General features: G+C 34.7%; 1 protein-coding gene across 2 annotated transcripts in view; it reads right to left on the minus strand.

The window, feature by feature from the left end:
* Positions 1-226: 226 nt before the first annotated feature.
* TECPR1 (tectonin beta-propeller repeat containing 1) overlaps positions 227-21,373 on the minus strand; it is a 219,312-nt gene continuing 198,165 nt past the window's right edge. For both annotated transcript variants that reach the window (XM_053694717.1, XM_053694716.1), the window contains 4 exons: positions 20,174-20,266; positions 16,972-17,078; positions 6,212-6,331; positions 227-5,863 (listed from right to left, as the gene is read on the minus strand). In XM_053694717.1, coding sequence (XP_053550692.1) covers positions 5,690-5,863; positions 6,212-6,331; positions 16,972-17,078; positions 20,174-20,266 — 494 coding nt within the window. In that variant the 3' untranslated portion in view covers positions 227-5,689. The remainder of the gene's footprint in view (positions 5,864-6,211; positions 6,332-16,971; positions 17,079-20,173; positions 20,267-21,373) is intronic.

The raw sequence follows: 21,373 nt of genomic DNA on the forward strand, positions 1-21,373 counted from the left end.
GTTATAACTAAGATTGTTCTGTCTGAATCATGAACGTTTCAAATTGACTTTACTGCTCCTTTAAACACATAAGCAAATTCCCTCTCAGGAAACTGCAGTTGATTGATGGGTATCTGCAGCTGCCATTCCTAATTGACTAATTGCTTGTGCAGAAGAAAAGCAATATCCGCCCTGTAACTAATCTGATGGTCGTTTTGGAAGATGTAGACAAAGAAAACAGCGATGATTATTATGTCTGATATATCTTTATTCTCTAACATATACACATAATTTAATTACATTTTACTACACGATTACATAAATGTACAACTTAAAACTGAACTAAATAAGCACTTTTCATTTTAACCCATGCAGGAACGTGCTTTAAATTTGTTTGACTTGACATGCGGTGCTGATATTTTCCATAAACAAAATAATACTTGTTTTAAGTTGATTTTATGAACTGTTTAAAACTACTAAATCTGTACAAATCTGCACATAACGCTCTAAACTCTCTGCTAAAAAAAGCAAGCAAAATATTACAGACAAATAAGAAATATCATTTTAATTTGATCTTTACAACTAACCACCATGATCCACTTTAGGTTAATGGTGTAATGCCCTATGGAAGACAATTTGCAAATCTCCCTCAGCTTTTAGGGACAGCATACTGTAAAATTGATTTCCACTTAATGTGTTTACAATGACTTTTTATACCAACTGCAGAGTTTAAAATATATGGGAATTTTTTTGTATATGAAATGTCTGTCTGCTAATTAAACCACAACCCAATCAAATGTGCTAAGCCTGCAGGGAGAGAAGACTTCTTTAGCTTATTTCTATATATTTATACAAAATCCTAATATATATATATCTATATATATATATATATATATATATATATATATGTATTTCTATGTAAAGCTACTCACTTGGAGTGTGAGGATAGGTATAGGTTAATTCAATTAATAATGTGTGCTGAAATCTGATTGGTTAGATCACCCTTTTTAAATGTGTGTTTTACTGTGTTTTAACTATGCATGATTAAGGACCATGAAGGTCCGAAACGTCGCTGTTTTAATGGTTGTGATATCACCAATAAAGAAATAATTCACCTTTAAGAATATTGATGCAATGGTGCTGTTACTTTCTACATATGGTGCTGTTACTTTCTACATACTCACAGGAAACCTTCAAATCTGCACATAACGCTCTAAACTCTCTGCTAAAAAAAGCAAGCAAAATATTACAGACAAATAAGAAATATCATTTTAATTTGATCTTTACAACTAACCACCATGATCCACTTTAGGTTAATGGTGTAATGCCCTATGGAAGACAATTTGCAAATCTCCCTCAGCTTTTAGGGACAGCATACTGTAAAATTGATTTCCACTTAATGTGTTTACAATGACTTTTTATACCAACTGCAGAGTTTAAAATATATGGGAATTTTTTTGTATATGAAATGTCTGTCTGCTAATTAAACCACAACCCAATCAAATGTGCTAAGCCTGCAGGGAGAGAAGACTTCTTTAGCTTATTTCTATATATTTATACAAAATCCTAATATATATATATCTATATATATATATATATATATATATATATATATGTATTTCTATGTAAAGCTACTCACTTGGAGTGTGAGGATAGGTATAGGTTAATTCAATTAATAATGTGAGCTGAAATCTGATTGGTTAGATCACCCTTTTTAAATGTGTGTTTTACTGTGTTTTAACTATGCATGATTAAGGACCATGAAGGTCCGAAACGTCGCTGTTTTAATGGTTGTGATATCACCAATAAAGAAATAATTCACCTTTAAGAATATTGATGCAGTGGTGCTGTTACTTTCTACATATGGACTGTATCTGTTTGGGTTTTTGCTGATAGCCCATTGTAACAAGCACACAGCCAGGTAAAAAAGCTTAATAGTGCTGGACTATATCTGTTTATTTTGTATATATATATATATATATATATATATATATATATATATATATATATATATATATATATGTATTTCTATGTAAAGCTACTCACTTGGAGTGTGATATTTCTAAATGTTCTTGCTATACCAAGTTTCTATCACCAGTACTTAAGTATTGAAACTTCCAGTTTAGATAAGGATACAACAGGCAACACCAGCTATTTCAAATAACAAAATAAAGATAAAGGGTATATTTGTAAACAATTTAATATACTCCAGCAGGTGGGTTGGATAACTGGGTATGACAAAGTAGAGAACAAAATGACAGTACACAGTCCCTTTAATGGTACAGTAAACACTTTGAGATTGTAATATAAAATGCTGAATCGTGCATAGTAAAAATAATTTGCAATATACTTTCCTGTAATTTAAGTGTTAATTCTCCAGTCCTGAAAACTGGGAGAAAAAAAAACATGGTGGCTTCACAAACCTAACCCTGCCACATATATGTCACTAATTTGCCATTTGTCACGAAAGTGCAAAGCCCCCACATATCAGCTGTGCTTTATTTTACGACAGACACCCCTGAAATAATAATTCCCTCATCCTTGTTAAAAAATGTTCTATCGAGCCTATGAAAAGGTGACATTTAAACGTTTATTTGTTATCCAGAAAATAAAGTAAATAAAAGCTGTTTAATTGGAAAACAATCCTGCTGCACCTTCTACTAATATCCGCTCTGGCTGTTAAGCAAATCTGCCATTGGTTTATTGGTGCAGAGGGACAAACCTCTGCTAATATTGTTTTTATTCATAGAAGGAAACAAAAAACTGGAATATGTCTAATCCCTTGTTGTAGATGATACAAAGGAAAAAGTTGACCACAACGTCCTTTTAACTCACAGGAAACCTTCATTCTGCGCAGTACATTTTGCTGCTATGGAAACATCTGCAAATTAATACGGAAAATGACCCTTTAAACAAATTAATGGCACTGCCAATAAAAAAAAGAGCAATTTTGAAAAAACTACTTGACGTAGCAGAAGACAGTAAATATTAACCATTTCCGGGATAATTAAATGGAGATTCTACACAAAACAAAAACATGTAGAGTTGATGAAAGATTTAAAGGGACATTGTATTTACATACTGTAGCACATAGCAGCAAATAAACACCACATTGCAAAATATATTTTAAAATGTTTTAAAAACCTTTTTATTAGCAAAGTTTGTAATATTTTTCAGTTGCTGGACACATCCTCTTTAAAAGCTGCTTATCTTATCTCCTCTGTTGAGCACTGATGTATTTTACATAATTAAAGAGAAAGTTATCAAATTTTCTTAATTTTCATGGTATCCTTTGTTGAAGAGCATACGGAGGAAGGTTCAAGAGCGTGCATATGTCCAACGTCTATGATTTTACCGTCCCTTTATGCATTTTAAATACAATACTAACATGTTTCATGTCCCTTAAAATTCACATTATGAGATTTTGAACTCTCTTGGTAAAGTGCATTATTTTGGAGTTTAGTGTTGATAATAAATGTATAGAATTCATTCTCTATGTAACTGTTTTTACTATAAATATAGCATAATAAGAATATAAACATTTTAAAACTTTCTATAGCTATTTTTGCTTCAAATGACATTAGAAATGAGGATAATGTATCCGCCACTGTGTTAATTACTTGGGGAAATTACTATATTGTTTTAAAAGAGTCAGCATATTCTGCAGAGCATAAAATAGAGGGACAATATGCGCTTACGTGAGGAACTTCATATATTTTGGGAATAAGTTACACCAGAACGATATGGAAGTAAATAAAAGGAATATTGCAAATATAGTGATTTTTACAGACGTAAATCAGATCAAGGACCATTAATTAGCAATCCAAATATAATAGGCTGATTTATTACAGATTTCAAGGTGCATTGAGTAATATTCTTTATTCTTCCATCTACATGAAAAAGTAGCATTTGAACATGTTTATATTTGTATTGCCTGAATATGCTGTAAAAGCTGTTTTATATATCAGTATTAGTTGTGTGCTTTTTACTAATGCTCAATAAGCATAAGTACCAAGTACCTATTAGCCAATGAGGATGTGCAGAAGGTACCTATCAACCAATGATAATTAACAGGAAGTGACAATTAGCCAATGAGATTAACAGGAAGTGACAATGAGCCAATGAGGATGTGCAAGAAGTACCTATCAACCAATGAGGATTACCAGGAAGTGACAATCAGCCAATGAGATTAACAGGAAGTGACAATTAGTCAATGAGATTAAAGGGACAGTCAAGTTCAAAAATAACTTTTATGATTCAGATAGAGTATGTAATTTTAAACAACTTTCCAATTTACTTTTATCACCAATTTTGCTTTGTTCTCTTGGTATTCTTAGTTGAAACTAAACCTAGGAGGTTCATATGCTAATTTCTTCGACCTTGAAGGTCACCTCTGCATTTGACAGTTTTTCACCACTAGAGGGCGTTAGTTCATGTGTTTCATATAGATAACATTGAGCTCATGCACGTGAATTTACAGATTAGTGAACACTGATTGGCTAAAATGCTAGTCTGTCAAAAGAACTGAAATAAGGGGGCAGTCTGCAGAGGCTTAGATACAAGGTAATTACAGAGGTAAAACGTGTATAATTATAACTGTGTTGGTTATGCAAAACTGGGGAATGGGTAATTAAGGGATTATCTATCTTTTAAAACAACACAAATTCTGGTGTTGACTGTCCCTTTAACAGGAAGTGACAATCAACCAATGAGGATGTGCAAGAAGTACCTATCAACCAATGAGCATTACCAGGAAGTGACAATCAGCCAATGAGATTAAAAGGAAGCGACAATCAGACAATGAGATAAGCAGGAAGTGACACATCAGTCAATGAGCATAAGAAAGAAGCACATAACATATACAGCAATTGAAGATTCAATGTAAACAGCTTTTTGTTAATTTTGTTACACCCACAACAAAAAGAAATTCACTGTGTTTAGATGCAACTCTTTTATAAGGATGAATTAAATTGTTGAGTAAAGTGTGTCCCTTTAAAAGAACGTTTTTACACTTTTTTTCCTCTAAACATCTCACTGATGACACTGTGGAACACTGCAATAAGGTGTGCATGCACTGGGCACAAATCACATAACGTACTAGTCTTGCACATGCGTTTCATACGAAAACAAGATGCCAGTTTAGCTCAGTAACAATATTCTCAAGGAAATGTGCAAAGCATATCTTGCGCTCTCTGGTGGATACCATATCTTGCGCTCTCTGGTGGATACCATATCTTGCGCTCTCTGGTGGATACCATATCTTGCGCTCTCTGGTGGATACATCAGTGTAGTGTGATTATGTGCAGTTTTACAACTAACTAGAGAGTTGATTTTTAATACAGTTTTCCCTCTTTAGAATCTACAGTGTGAGATACTGACTTTTCCCTGCATAAAATAGCTTTAAAACTAATTGTAATGCCCTAATTAATACACATGTGTACATATTAAAAAACTCCAAGGAGTTAAGAGTAGTTTGCCAATCCCAGAAATCTCAAATTTAAATGAATCAAACACAACATAAAAATTGTAGTTGCTACTCAGATTACTGGTAAAAAATAAGGTCAGACTGTGAATCTCAGACGTCATGATTTTCCAGATAAAAGAATAGATATTTTGCATTTAAATTAATTTCTATTTAAATAATATAGTTTACCAGCTGTTGCATTGTGTAAGAAATAAATAATATTTCCTTGTCTAACATTCTCGAGCATCAAATGGAACTTCCATCTTCAGGACCAGATTCTAAGCAGTTTGAGCTCAGTGAAGACAGTTTTCCTCGGTCTTCTTCCTCAGATCCATCTGCGATTGGTTTGGAATTTCCTAGGTGTACGGTTTTAGAAGCTTCGCCTGTATGACCCCTTATAGTGACATGCTCCCACCCTCCCTGAAACAGAAAAACAGAAGACACAATCATCAAACAGAACAGATATATTACTAGAAATATTTGGAAACAAATGGTTAACTAGATTATCCAACTTTTACCAATGAAATGTGCAAACATATTAAATTATCTTTAGAATATATTTCGCATTACTAATGCCATTAAATAGAAGTAGGTTGTTATGAGCATTATAACATCTCTGAAATATTGAGATATTTGATGTGCATTCCAGGGGTGGACTGAGACCAATCGGGCCCTGGGCAAAAATTAGGGAAGGGCCCCCATTGTCTCATACTGACCAAAATGTATTCACATTTATGCACGTGTAGTGAATATTTTTTTCTGACTCACTCCAATTCCGTAGTCCCAGGAACTTCCCTTCAGTTCCATCGGTTGAACCCCTAAACGATGACATACGGTCCCCATGCTCAGGCTGTGGCTGCCTAGAACTTTGTCAGCGATTACCCAGACCTACAGTTTAAAGGACATAAAAATCTTATAGGATTGGCTGCCTGTATAACTGGGTATAAAAACACAATAGGGTAAGGGTTAGAATTAAGGAGAGGGTTAGAGTAAGGGTTAGAATTAAGGATAGGGTTAGAGTAAAGGTTAGAATTAAGGTTAGGGTTAGAGTAAGGGTTAGAATTAAGGATAGGGTTAGTGTAAGGGTTAGAATTAAGGATAGGGTTAGAGTAAGGGTTAGAATTAAGGATAGGGTTAGAGTAAGGGTTAGAATTAAGGATAGGGTTAGTGTAAGGGTTAGAATTAAGGTTAGGTTTAGTGTAAGGGTTAGAATTAAGGATAGGGTTAGAGTAAGGGTTAGAATTAAGGATAGGGTTAGTGTAAGGGTTAGAATTAAGGATAGGGTTAGTGTAAGGGTTAGAATTAAGGTTAGGTTTAGTGTAAGGGTTAGAATTAAGGATAGGGTTAGTGTAAGGGTTAGAATTAAGGATAGGGTTAGTGTAAGGGTTAGAATTAAGGATAGGTTTAGTGTAAGGGTTAGAATTAAGGATAGGTTTAGTGTAAGGGTTAGAATTAAGGATAGGGTTAGTGTAAGGGTTGGAATTAAGGTTAGGTTTAGTGTAAGGGTTAGAATTAAGGATAGGGTTAGTGTAAGGGTTAGAATTAAGGATAGGGTTAGTGTAAGGGTTAGAATTAAGGATAGGGTTAGTGTAAGGGTTAGAATTAAGGAGAGGGTTAGAGTAAGGGTTAGAATTAAGGAGAGGGTTAGAGTAAGGGTTAGAATTAAGGATAGGGTTAGTGTAAGGGTTAGAATTAAGGATAGGGTTAGTGTAAGGGTTAGAATTAAGGTTAGGTTTAGTGTAAGGGTTAGCATTAAGGATAGGGTTAGTGTAAGGGTTAGAATTAAGGATAGGGTTAGTGTAAGGGTTAGAATTAAGGAGAGGGTTAGAGTAAGGGTTAGAATTAAGGATAGGGTTAGAGTAAAGGTTAGAATTAAGGATAGGGTTAGTGTAAGGGTTAGAATTAAGGTTAGGTTTAGTGTAAGGGTTAGCATTAAGGATAGGGTTAGTGTAAGGGTTAGAATTAAGGATAGGGTTAGAGTAAGGGTTAGAATTAAGGATAGGGTTAGAGTAAGGGTTAGAATTAAGGTTAGGGTTAGTGTAAGGGTTAGAATTAAGGTTAGGGTTAGTGTAAGGGTTAGAATTAAGGTTAGGGTTAGTGTAAGGGTTAGAATTAAGGTTAGGTTTAGTGTAAGGGTTAGAATTAAGGATAGGGTTAGTGTAAGGGTTAGAATTAAGGATAGGGTTAGTGTAAGGGTTAGAATTAAGGATAGGGTTAGTGTAAGGGTTAGAATTAAGGATAGGGTTAGTGTAAGGGTTAGAATTAAGGTTAGGGTTAGTGTAAGGGTTAGAATTAAGGATAGGGTTAGTGTAAGGGTTAGAATTAAGGATAGGGTTAGAGTAAGGGTTAGAATTAAGGATAGGTTTAGTGTAAGGGTTAGAATTAAGGTTAGGTTTAGTGTAAGGGTTAGAATTAAGGTTAGGGTTAGTGTAAGGGTTAGAATTAAGGATAGGTTTAGGGTTAGAATTAAAGGGACAGTCTACACCAGAATTTTTATTGTTTTAAAAGATAGATAATCCCTTTATTACCCATTCCCCAGTTCTGCATAACCAACAGTGTCATATTAATATACTTTTAACCTCTATGATTATCTTGTATCTAAGCCTCTGCAAACTGCCACTTTCGGTGTTCTGTTTTCTTTGCATTATATCTTTTTATCTATTCACTTTTTAAATCTGGAGCTAAGCTAATGTTAAATAATTCTGCACTATGTTCAGAATTATATAACATTATTTCCTAGGTTTACTGGCCCTTTAAGGATAGTTTAAGGGTTAGAATTAAGGATAGGTTTAGGTTTAGAATTAAGGAAAGGGTTAGTGTAAGGGTTAGAATTAAGGATAGGTTTAGGGTTAGAATTAAGGAAAGGGTTAGTGTAAGGGTTAGAATTAAGGATAGGCTTAGGGTTAGAATTAAGGATAGGGTTAGGGATAGAATTAAGGATAGGGTTAGTGTAAGGGTTAGAATTAAGGTTAGGTTTAGTGTAAGGGTTAGAATTAAGGTTAGGTTTAGTGTAAGGGTTAGAATTAAGGATAGGGTTAGTGTAAGGGTTAGAATTAAGGATAGGGTTAGTGTAAGGGTTAGAATTAAGGATAGGGTTAGTGTAAGGGATATAATTAAGGATAGGGTTAGTGTAAGGGTTAGAATTAAGGATAGAGTTAGTGTAAGGGTTAGAATTAAGGATAGGGTTAGTGTAAGGGTTAGAATTAAGGATAGGGTTAGTGTAAGGGTTAGAATTAAGGATAGGGTTAGTGTAACGGTTAGAATTAAAGATAGGGTTAGTGTAAGGGTTAGAATTAAGGATAGGGTTAGTGTAAGGGTTAGAATTAAGGATAGGGTTAGTGTAAGGGTTAGAATTAAGGATAGGGTTAGAGTAAGGGTTAGTATTAAGGATAGGGTTAGTGTAAGGGTTAGAATTAAGGATAGGGTTAGTGTAAGGGTTAGAATTAAGGATAGGGTTAGTGTAAGGGTTAGAATTAAGGATAGGGTTAGTGTAAGGGTTAGAATTAAGGATAGGGTTAGTGTAAGGGTGAGAATTAAGGATAGAGTTAGAGTAAGGGTTGGTATTAAGGATAGGGTTAGTGTAAGGGTCAGAATTAAGGATAGGGTTAGTGTAAGGGTTAGAATTAAGGATAGGGTTAGAGTAAGGGTTAGTATTAAGGATAGGGTTAGTGTAAGGGTTAGAATTAAGGATAGGGTTAGAGTAAGGGTTAGTATTAAGGATAGGGTTAGTGTAAGGGTTAGAATTAAGGATAGGGTTAGAGTAAGGGTTAGAATTAAGGATAGGTTTAGTGTAAGGGTTAGAATTAAGGTTAGGTTTAGTGTAAGGGTTAGAATTAAGGTTAGGGTTAGTGTAAGGGTTAGAATTAAGGATAGGTTTAGGGTTAGAATTAAAGGGACAGTCTACACCAGAATTTTTATTGTTTTAAAAGATAGATAATCCCTTTATTACCCATTCCCCAGTTCTGCATAACCAACAGTGTCATATTAATATACTTTTAACCTCTATGATTATCTTGTATCTAAGCCTCTGCAAACTGCCACTTTCGGTGTTCTGTTTTCTTTGCATTATATCTTTTTATCTATTCACTTTTTAAATCTGGAGCTAAGCTAATGTTAAATAATTCTGCACTATGTTCAGAATTATATAACATTATTTCCTAGGTTTACTGGCCCTTTAAGGATAGTTTAAGGGTTAGAATTAAGGATAGGTTTAGGTTTAGAATTAAGGAAAGGGTTAGTGTAAGGGTTAGAATTAAGGATAGGTTTAGGGTCAGAATTAAGGAAAGGGTTAGTGTAAGGGTTAGAATTAAGGATAGGCTTAGGGTTAGAATTAAGGATAGGGTTAGGGTTAGAATTAAGGATAGGGTTAGTGTAAGGGTTAGAATTAAGGTTAGGTTTAGTGTAAGGGTTAGAATTAAGGATAGGGTTAGTGTAAGGGTTAGAATTAAGGATAGGGTTAGAGTAAGGGTTAGAATTAAGGATAGGGTTAGAGTAAGGGTTAGAATTAAGGTTAGGTTTAGTGTAAGGGTTAGAATTAAGGTTAGGTTTAGTGTAAGGGTTAGAATTAAGGATAGGGTTAGTGTAAGGGTTAGAATTAAGGATAGGGTTAGTGTAAGGGTTAGAATTAAGGATAGGGTTAGTGTAAGGGATATAATTAAGGATAGGGTTAGTGTAAGGGTTAGAATTAAGGATAGAGTTAGTGTAAGGGTTAGAATTAAGGATAGGGTTAGTGTAAGGGTTAGAATTAAGGATAGGGTTAGTGTAAGGGTTAGAATTAAGGATAGGGTTAGTGTAAGGGTTAGAATTAAAGATAGGGTTAGTGTAAGGGTTAGAATTAAGGATAGGGTTAGTGTAAGGGTTAGAATTAAGGATAGGGTTAGTGTAAGGGTTAGAATTAAGGATAGGGTTAGAGTAAGGGTTAGTATTAAGGATAGGGTTAGTGTAAGGGTTAGAATTAAGGATAGGGTTAGTGTAAGGGTTAGAATTAAGGATAGGGTTAGTGTAAGGGTTAGAATTAAGGATAGGGTTAGTGTAAGGGTTAGAATTAAGGATAGGGTTAGTGTAAGGGTGAGAATTAAGGATAGAGTTAGAGTAAGGGTTGGTATTAAGGATAGGGTTAGTGTAAGGGTTAGAATTAAGGATAGGGTTAGAGTAAGGGTTAGTATTAAGGATAGGGTTAGTGTAAGGGTTAGAATTAAGGATAGGGTTTGAGTAAGGGTTAGTATTAAGGATAGGGTTAGTGTAAGGGTTAGAATTAAGGATAGGGTTAGTGTAAGGGTTAGTATTAAGGATAGGGTTCGAGTAAGGGTTAGAATTAAGGATAGGTTTATGCTAATGGTTAGAATTAAGGATAGGGTTGGGGTAAGGGTTAGGATTAAGGATAGGGTGAAGGTAAGGGTTAGAATTAAGGATAAGGTCAGGGTTAGGTTTAGAATTAAGGATAAGGTTAGGGTAAGGTTTAGAATTAAGGATATGGTTAGGGTTAGAATTAAGGATAGGGTTAGTGTAAGGGTTAGAATTAAGGATAGGGTTAGTGTAAGGGTTAGAATTAAGGATAGGGTTAGAGTAAGGGTTAGTATTAAGGATAGGGTTAGTGTAAGGGTTAGAATTAAGGATAGGGTTAGTGTAAGGGTTAGTATTAAGGATAGGGTTCGAGTAAGGGTTAGAATTAAGGATAGGTTTATGCTAATGGTTAGAATTAAGGATAGGGTTGGGGTAAGGGTTAGGATTAAGGATAGGGTGAAGGTAAGGGTTAGAATTAAGGATAGGGTTAGTGTAAGGGTTAGAATTAAGGATAGGGTTAGAGTAAGGGTTAGTATTAAGGATAGGGTTAGTGTAAGGGTTAGAATTAAGGATAGGGTTAGAGTAAGGGTTAGTATTAAGGATAGGGTTAGTGTAAGGGTTAGAATTAAGGATAGGGTTAGTGTAAGGGTTAGTATTAAGGATAGGGTTCGAGTAAGGGTTAGAATTAAGGATAGGTTTATGCTAATGGTTAGAATTAAGGATAGGGTTGGGGTAAGGGTTAGGATTAAGGATAGGGTGAAGGTAAGGGTTAGAATTAAGGATAAGGTCAGGGTTAGGTTTAGAATTAAGGATAAGGTTAGGGTAAGGTTTAGAATTAAGGATATGGTTAGGGTTAGAATTAAGGATAGGGTTAGTGTAAGGGTTAGAATTAAGGATAGGGTTAGTGTAAGGGTTAGAATTAAGGATAGGGTTAGAGTAAGGGTTAGTATTAAGGATAGGGTTAGTGTAAGGGTTAGAATTAAGGATAGGGTTAGTGTAAGGGTTAGTATTAAGGATAGGGTTCGAGTAAGGGTTAGAATTAAGGATAGGTTTATGCTAATGGTTAGAATTAAGGATAGGGTTGGGGTAAGGGTTAGGATTAAGGATAGGGTGAAGGTAAGGGTTAGAATTAAGGATAAGGTCAGGGTTAGGTTTAGAATTAAGGATAAGGTTAGGGTAAGGTTTAGAATTAAGGATATGGTTAGGGTTAGAATTAAGGATAAGGTTAGGGTAAGGTTTAGAATTAAGGATATAGTTAGGGTAAGGGTAAGAATTAAGGATAGGGTTTGGGTAAGAATTAAGGCTAGGGTTAGAATTAAGGATAAGGTCAGGGTTAGGTTTAGAATTAAGGATAAGGTTAGGGTTAGAATTAAGGATAAGGTTAGGGTAAGGATATAGTTAGGGTAAGGGTAAGAATTAAGGATAGGGTTTGGGTAAGAATTAAGGCTAGGGTTAGAATTAAGGATAGGGTTATGGTTAGGCAAATAGGTAAGGCTGCTAATAACAGTGCTGTAATTATGGAAGATTTGAATTACCCTGATATAAACTGGGCCAATTAAACTAGTAATTCAGCTAAGGGGGATAGATTTTTAAACATTCTCAGGGATAACTTCTTGTCACAATTAATAGAGGAGCCAACTTGGAATAAAGCTATATTGGATTTAGTGCTATCAAACAATACAGATATAATATCAAACATAGTGATCATAACATGGTCACATTTGAACCCTCTTTTCATAGGCAGTGTCTTAAAGGTTCAACTAAGACTTTTAATTTTAAGAAAGCAAAATTCAACGATTTAAGGAAATCTTTAAATAACAAACTGGGACAAAGTATTTTCTAATAAAAATACAGAGGATAAATGGATAACATTTAAAACTTTGTTAAATAAATATACATATCAACATATACCATATGGTTATAAAAATAAAAAATCCAAGCCAATGTGGCTAAATAAAAATGTTTTAAGAGAAATTAGGAAAAAACGTAGGGCATTTAAATAATTCAAAGAAAATAGTACAGACTCAGCATACCATATTTATAAGGAATGTAATAAAGCATGCAAAAAAACAATCAAATTAGCCATAATTTTAAATGAAAGATTAATTGCAAAGGATTCTAAGACTAACCCTAAAAGGTTCTTTAAGTACATAAATAGCAAAAAATCTAATAAGGACAATATAGGTACATTTAAATGCGTGGAGGGTAGCATGATTAACAGTGACAGGGAGAAAGCTGAGGTTAAAACCAGTTCTTTTCTTCAGTATACACAAGAGAGGAACCAATGGAGGATACTTTGGAACAAACTAGAATTAACTGGATTATGTCTAGAGGATATCAGGAAAAAACTGGATAATATTAAGGTAAATAAAACTCCAGGCCCAGATGGAATACACCCAAGGGTGTTAAGGGAATTTAGCACTGTTACAGACAAACCTCTACTTTTAATTTTTCAAGACTCATTATCCTCAGGCATAGTACCCCAAGATTTGCGTAAAGCTGATGTGGTTCCACTCTTCAAAAAGGGAAGCAGGGATGATCCAGGAAGCTATAGACCAGTTAGTCTGACATCAATAGTGGGGAAGATTTTTGAAGGGATTATTAGGGATTATATTGATGACCATATTCGTGTAAACAAGATTATATATTTAAATTAGCATGGTTTTATGAGAAATAAATCATGTCAGACTAATCTAATTAGATTCTACGAGGAAGTAAGTAAAAATATAGCTAAAGGGGAATCAGTTGATGTGATATACTTAGATTTTGCAACATGAGAGATTAATGCACAAAATTAATGGACTGGGAATAGCTGAAAATGTTAACTCATGGATAAATAACTGAATAAAAGATAAGGAGCAACGAGTAGTAGTAGTGAATGGATCATACTCAGATTAGACAAAGGTAATCAGTGGAGTGCCCCCCGGGATCAGTACTTTTCAATATTTTTATTAATGACTTGGAGTAAGGATTAAATAGCAACATCTCTATTTTTGCAGATGATACTAAATTTAGTAAGGACATTATATCAGAGCAGGATGAACTTTCGTTACAAAAGGATCTGCAAAAATTATAAGTATGGGCAGGTAAATGTAAAATGAGATTTAATACGGGAAAATGCAAGTTTCTACATTTTGGAAGTAAAAATTAGCAGGCAATGTATCATTTAAATGGGACAAGACTTAGCCAAACAGAGGAGGAAAGGGATTTGGGAGTAGTAATAGATAACAAGCTAAATATGGTGCACAATGCAGAGCAGCTGCTACAAAGGCTAATAAGATACTAGCATGTATTAAACGAGGCATTGATTCAAGGGAGGAAAGCATAATTCTGCCACTATATAAATCCCTGGTAAGACCTCATCTTGAGCATGGAGTGCAGTTCTGGGGACTGATCGCAAAAAAGATATTGCAGAACTAGAAAATGTGCTTTATCTCCAGACCGTAAGGATTAAACAAACCACAAGTGAACACAGCCGTAGAGCCGTCATTCATCACCTAAGAGGAAACTCCCCCAACAGTGATCCAATCAGAGCCCCTTCTGGAGAAGGCGCGGTCTCTGCAACACACAGCGGGAAAAGGCTGAAAGGACCTGAACGGCTCCATAATCGGCAAGGAGAAACTTCACTCTACAGGACTTAAAACTACACTACGAATTACATAAGGTAACCGCCAAACAAGTGCACTTGTCTAAGAACTTAAGCTACCTTTCAAATGTTTTAAACCGGTTCAAGAAATTATCGCTACAGAAATTATTGCTACAGAAATTAATGCTACAAAATTGCTACATAAGCTAAGGAAAATAACCGTTACAGTTAAAGGGACTTTGTTTTCAGTGTGCCATAAAATCTGAATATTGCTGAAAGATTATAATTTCCCTATGCTCTATTTAGCCAACACTGATACTTTGTGATAATTTTTGACTCTGCTTTTACATTACATATATCAGTGATCTACGTTTTTAGATAGATTGACACTATTGCTAGAATTTAAAACTTAGGTTGGCCAACCTGACTATGTTAAAAGTGTCTCTATTTGGGCATCAAGATTAATTGCAGTTTTTTAAAGTAAACCTCGTTTCTTTTTAAATTTCTTTTTAAATTTCTTTTTACATATATTTATAAATAAATAATTTCTTTATTAAATTGGATTGTTTCCATTTTTGTGGGTATTTAGCCGCATTGGCGCTTGTGTGTTCTTCCAAAATCCTTTGAACCTAGAACTAGAAAATGTCCAGAGAAGGGCTAGAAAGCTAATAAGGGGAATGGAGAATTTAAGCTATGAGGAGAGGCTAGCCAAACTGGGTCTGTTTTCTATAGAAAAAAGGCGCTTGAGAGGTGACATCATTACTTTATATAAATATATTCAACATATATACAGAGATGGCAGAAGCGCTGTTTATTCCAAGAAAGTAGTTTGTGACAAGGTCACAATTTAAGGTTGGAGGAAAGGAGATTTAATCTCCTGCAATGGAAACATTTTTTCACTGTAAGAGCAATACAATTGTGGAACTCATTACCAAAGGAGGTAGTGAATGCCAATACCCTAAATTCATTTAAAAATTGTTTGGATACATTTCTGGCAAGAAACAAAATTCATAAATATGATTGCTTGTATTAGTACCACCTTTTAGTGGTATTAATTTAGTACCACCTTTTAGTGGTATTAATTTAAGCTCAACTGGAGCTTTTTTGTAAGTATATTAGATTTGTATAGGTTGAACTCAATGGACTTCTGTCTTTTTTCTTTAATGAATAAGATAGAGCAGCAATTTTAAGCAACGTTCTAATTTACTCCAATTATCAGTTTTTCTTCTTTCTCTTGCTATCTTTATTTGAAAAGCAGGAAAGCAAAGTTTAGTAGCAGGCCAATTTTTATTTCAGCACCTGGGTAGCGCTTTATGATTGGTGGTTAAAAGTAGTATACCAATAAGCAAGTGTTATCCAGGTTGCTGTACCTAAAATGGGCCGGCAACTAAGCTTTACATTCCTATTTTTAAAATAAAGATAGCAAGAGAATGAAGAAAATTTGATAATAGGAGTAAATTAGAAAGTTGCTTAAAACTGCATGCTCTATCTGAATCATGAAAGAAAAAATGTGGGTTTAGTATCCCTTTAAAGATAAGGTTAGGGTTAAGTTTAGAATTAAGGATAGGGTAAGGGTTAGAATTAAGGATAGGTTTAGGGTTAAATTTAGAATTAAGGATAGGGTTAGAATTACGGCTAGGGTTAAGTTTAGAATTAAGGATAGGGTTAGAATTAAGGATAGGGTTAGAATTACGGCTAGGGTTAAGTTTAGAATTAAGGATAGGGTTAGAATTACGGCTAGGGTTAAGTTTAGAATTAAGGATAGGGTTAGAATTAAGGATAGTCTTAGGGTAAGGGTTAGAATTAAGGATAGGGTAAGGGTTAGAATTAAAGATAGGGTTAGAATTAAGGATAGGGTTAGAATTAAGGATAGTCTTAGGGTAAGGGTTAGAATTAAGGATAGGGTAAGGGTTAGAATTAAGGATAGGGTAAGGGTTAGAATTAAGGATAGGGTAAGGGTTAGAATTAAGGATAGGGTAAAGGGTTAGAATTAAGGATAGGGTTAGGGTAAGGGTTAGAATTAAGTATAGGGTATGGGTTAAAATTAAGGATAGGCTTAGGGTAAGGGTTAGAATTAAGGATAGGGTTAGGGTTAAGTTTAGAATTAAGGATAGGGTTAGAGTTAGAATTAAGGATAGGCTTAGGTTTAGAATTAAGGAAAGGGTTAAGTTTAGAATTAAGGATAGGGTTAGGGTAAGGGTTAGAATTAAGGATAGGTTTAGGGTAAGGGTTAGAATTAAGGATAGGCTTAGGGTAAGGGTTAGAATTAAGGATAGGCTTAGGACAAGGGTTAGAATTAAGGATAGAGTTAAGTTTAGAATTAAGGATAGAGTTAAGTTTAGAATTAAGGATAGGGTTAGGGTTAAGTTTAGAATTAAGGATAGGGTTAGGGTAAGGGTTAGAATTAAGGATAGGCTTAGGGTAAGGGTTAGAATTAAGGATAGGCTTAGGGTAAGGGTTAGAATTAAGGATAGGGTTAGTGTAAGGGTTAGAATTAAATTTCCTAACTTTTTGTGCTAAAGAGAAGATAGAGAACCTGTTGCTAAAATTTCTGAATCCCCCCTGCTGGCTATAACACTTTATAATGTGGCTGGTTAGAAAAATGTGTTTAATATATTGTCTGGAAGAGAAACAGTGAATACTGATGAGCACAACATACCTGATCCAGCGGACCTACGGACACCTTGCGTATGTTATTGGACACATGCTCCCACTGCGACCCTTGAGGGTAGCCCGGGGTAACACCTTGACGAAACCACAAATTACCTGAGAGGAACAAAACACACAGGGTCAGATTACACGTGGAGTGCTAAATATCAATTGCGCACAAGCAATATTAGCGCTTCACTGAGTAATACCAGCCTTGTTCTGATGATGTCAGAGACGGCATCAGAACCTAAGTGCAGCGAAGGACAGCAAATATAAATGTATATTATTATATACACATATTAACACATAAGCATATACATATATATTTACAGGGAACACACAGTTCCCATAGACCGCTATGTAAAGGCACTCAGTGCCGTTTTTTTTTTTCTAACACCCCACTCCTGCCAACTTTACCACCAAAATACTGCCTAGGGCAGTTATTTTATTAAAAAAATAAAGATGCTACAATTTTTATTTTTTAAAATATACACTACACTGTATTTTGGGGCATTTGGGGCACATTTATAAAATTAACCAGAGATCTGTGATAACTTAGCGCTCCACTTGTAATCTGGCCCACAGTAAGTAAAACAGTCCTTGTTGGGTCAAATTCTTCCTAAAAAAATGCTGCAAGATCACTTGATAGTATTGTCTAAAAACACTGATTTTGACAACAGCTAAGAACCAGAAGACCCATTAGCTTTCTCAAATGTGTAAGATGGACGTCTAGTGCCTCCTGTGTTTGTTTGTTTCCTCTTGTTGAATAAATCTGAAGATTTGAGCTTTCTAGAGTACAGCTTTCTTTTGTTGTATACATTATCGTTGGCAGTTTTGTTCCAACAGATTTTTGCTGGCACCCCGTCACCCCATACGTCAGTATAACACTCAGTTTGGATCTGTTGCCAGGAACTGTATATACTGAACTAAGGTTGGACCGATACAGATAGTAGTATCGGTGCCGATACTAAGTATTTGCATGAGTACTTGTACTCGTGCAAATGCACCGATACTTAAACCGATACCTCCACTTCCTACCCATACACCATCTTGTGACATTTTTCAAACTGCATGTTCCTATTTAATTTTAAGTTGGAGTGGAGACTTAACTAAAAATTGTTCACTTCTGTTCTGCCAATACAAATTGCTGTTATACGTGCTCCGAAAAGCCGCTACTATACAGCTGGAAGCCTACCTGGGAGAGATCTCTGTACCTCGTTCAGACAAACCCCTGAAGTACTGGGCAGTTAATAAACTGAGATTTCCAGCTCTGGCTAAAATGGCCCAAAAATATCTTTCTGCCCCATGCAGTAGTGTGAAAAGTGAAAGACTGTCCAGCTTAGTGGCAAATGTCCTTACTGATAGCAAAAACAGACTTATAGCTGAACATGCAGAAATGCTTCTGTTCCTTAAAAAGAACTTGCCACTAACTTTTGAAAAAGTATTCTAATTGCTAGATTGCCTGTTATACCGCTAGTTATCATCTTGCACAATTATGCTCAAAACATACTGTACTCTGAGGAACATCCATAGCCAGGGCTGGACTGGAAAAATATGAAAATATGTTGAGTCAGTAGAATGCAAATGCCCCATTTTTCTCAAAGGGGATTACTGGGACACTCCTTTCCCAATATTTTTTTCAGAATTAAATTATATTACTTTGTATTAAATACAAATGTCAGATTGATGTTATATAAGCACCCTACGACCCAATTGCATCCAGTAATCACCCCTTTAAATTGTAGCTCTCTAGCCCCAACTGCTGCAGCTGTTATTTATTGTTGTTATTATTAATATATTTTATTGTGATATTTTTATTCATAAACATGTTCTGTGAACTTTGTGACACCAATCAAATAAAACTGTTTTATTATTATAAAATGTCTTTTGAGTTACAGTTCATAATTATAAAGAAGCTATCTTAAATCATTAGTCTGTATTGTGCTTGGTAAACTGTCATATGACATTAAAAAAGAATAATCGGTAATTGGTATCGGTGAGTATTTGAAAAAAGTATCGGTACTTGTACTCGGTCTTAAAAAAATGGTATTGGTGTAACCCTTTACAGAACCATTAGCTTTCGTAACCTGCCAGCAAAGTAATTTCGGAATAGTATATATCACTAAAGCCCAGTACTGCAACAATCTGTGTACAAAACTAAAGGTAGATTTATGTCATTTGTACTTGTGTATACATAGTACCCTCAGTAATATAGTACAGTACTGTAATTAGACAGCTAATAGTTGTTGTTTTATGTCATTTGTACTTGTGTATACATAGTACCCTCAGTAATATAGTACAGTACTGTAATCAGACAGGTAATAGTTGTAGTTTTATGTTATTTGTACTTGTGTATACATAGTACCCTCAGTAATATAGTACAGTACTGTAATCAGACAGGTAATAGTTGTTGTTTTATGTCATTTGTACTTGTGTATACATAGTACCCTCAGTAATATAGTACAGTACGGTAATCAGACAGCTAATAGTTGTAGTTTTATGTCATTTGTACTTGTGTATACATAGTACCCTCAGTAATATAGTACAGTACTGTAATCAGACAGGTAATAGTTGTAGTTTTATGTTATTTGTACTTGTGTATAAATAGTACCCTCAGTAATATAGTACAGTACTGTAATCAGACAGGTAATAGTTGTTGTTTTATGTCATTTGTACTTGCGTATACATAGTACCCTCAGTAATTTAGTACAGTACTGTAATCAGACAGGTAATAGTTGTTGTTTTATGTCATTTGTACTTGTGTTTACATAGTACCCTCAGTAATATAGTACAGTACTGTAATCAGATAGGTAATAGTTGTTGTTTTAAATAAATATAGATTAGAATTTGCATTTTAGACACAAAAAACAAAGCAAAGACACGGGCAGAGAAGATTATGACTTACAGGCAGGGAAAAAGTAATTTTTGATAATTTTATTGTTGAAAAAATATTATTTAAAAAGTTTGTATTTCAGAATAAGTTTGGATTTTGGAATTCTGGATTTGAGGATTTGTACCTGTATTAGCTCCCAGCATTTGTACAATACAATTCTTTTTCTACCGAAAACAGTAATTTCCGTATTTGCTAATAAATTCCAATCACTAATGTTTTGTATAATAATAATAATATTACAGATTCTATGTACGATTCTATTTCAGTAGAGGTTACAATAAAGAAAGCGGGCATAGCAGAAATACTCATTATTTCTTACCATTTTCATCCACGGCAAAAACAGACGTCTGTCCCACAGAGACCTGCTGCAGCTTCTGTTTGTGCGGGGAAGGTATGTGATACCAGCAGTCTCCTACAGCACGGAACGCACAAAGAAAAATGTTATTCATTCTGGATTTTATACAGTTTATAGTAAAGATGAGAAATCAAATCCTGTGAACGGATGGGGGGTCCTATGAGAAGTGTATGAGGGCCGCACACTGATATTTTATTGTTTATAAATAGCTCCTTCATCAAGTTAAATAGCTGATTTTGCCAGTTAAAACAAGAAGCAGCAACAGCCTAATGACAAAATACTAAAATTTTACTTTTTAGTTGCAATAAGAGTTTGTGTATAGACAGAGAGATAAGATAAGGAGGCATGTGTGCATAGAGAAATATAGGTGATAATGAGGTCTGCTCTTTCTGCAAGTTCAGCCTATTGGATTGTGCTTTCAATGAGCGAAAACAACTATTTAATATACAAAAATAAACCTAAAGGATGAATTTACAATATAATTTATAACAAGACGCTGGAATCACATTCAGGGGAAACCAATTTTATAATACACTGTCCCTTTCAACCATGACCAAAAAGTTCACCCATCTGCTAGTAACACAACTTGCAAAGAGGGGTTCATGAAGGATGGAGTATAAATTAAACCTTCACAACAACTTAAGACAGAACATACAATTTACTTATTTTATCAGACTGACATATTTTTCTTTCAGGCTCAGGAATGTGCATGTGACTTAAAGGGACATAAAACCCAAACATTGTCTTTCATGATTCAGTTAGAACATACAATTTTAAACAACTTTGCAATTTATTTCTATTATCTAATTTTCCTTGTTCTTTTAGCATTCTTTTTTCAAAGCAGGTAGGTAAACTCAGGAGCGTGCACATGTCTACAGCACTACATGACAACAGTTCTGCAAGTATACATGTGCAAGAGCACTAGATGGCAGCACCTTTTATTTTATTTATTTCTAAAGGGCCAGATTACAAGTGGAGCAATATTAACGCTTCCTCTCGAGCGTTAACCCCCGCTAGAAGTAAGCTTTATGCGCGCGTCTGGTTCCGCTCGTATTACAAGTTGAAAGTAACCTGTTTTCATTTGTGCAATAACCCGACTTTCGTAAAAAGCAGAACTTAGAACATTGTGCATGCAATAACGTATTCCTTCATAGAAGTCAATGG

The sequence above is a fragment of the Bombina bombina genome, chromosome 11 (assembly GCF_027579735.1).
Source record: "Bombina bombina isolate aBomBom1 chromosome 11, aBomBom1.pri, whole genome shotgun sequence".
NCBI classification, from domain to species: Eukaryota; Metazoa; Chordata; class Amphibia; order Anura; family Bombinatoridae; genus Bombina; species Bombina bombina.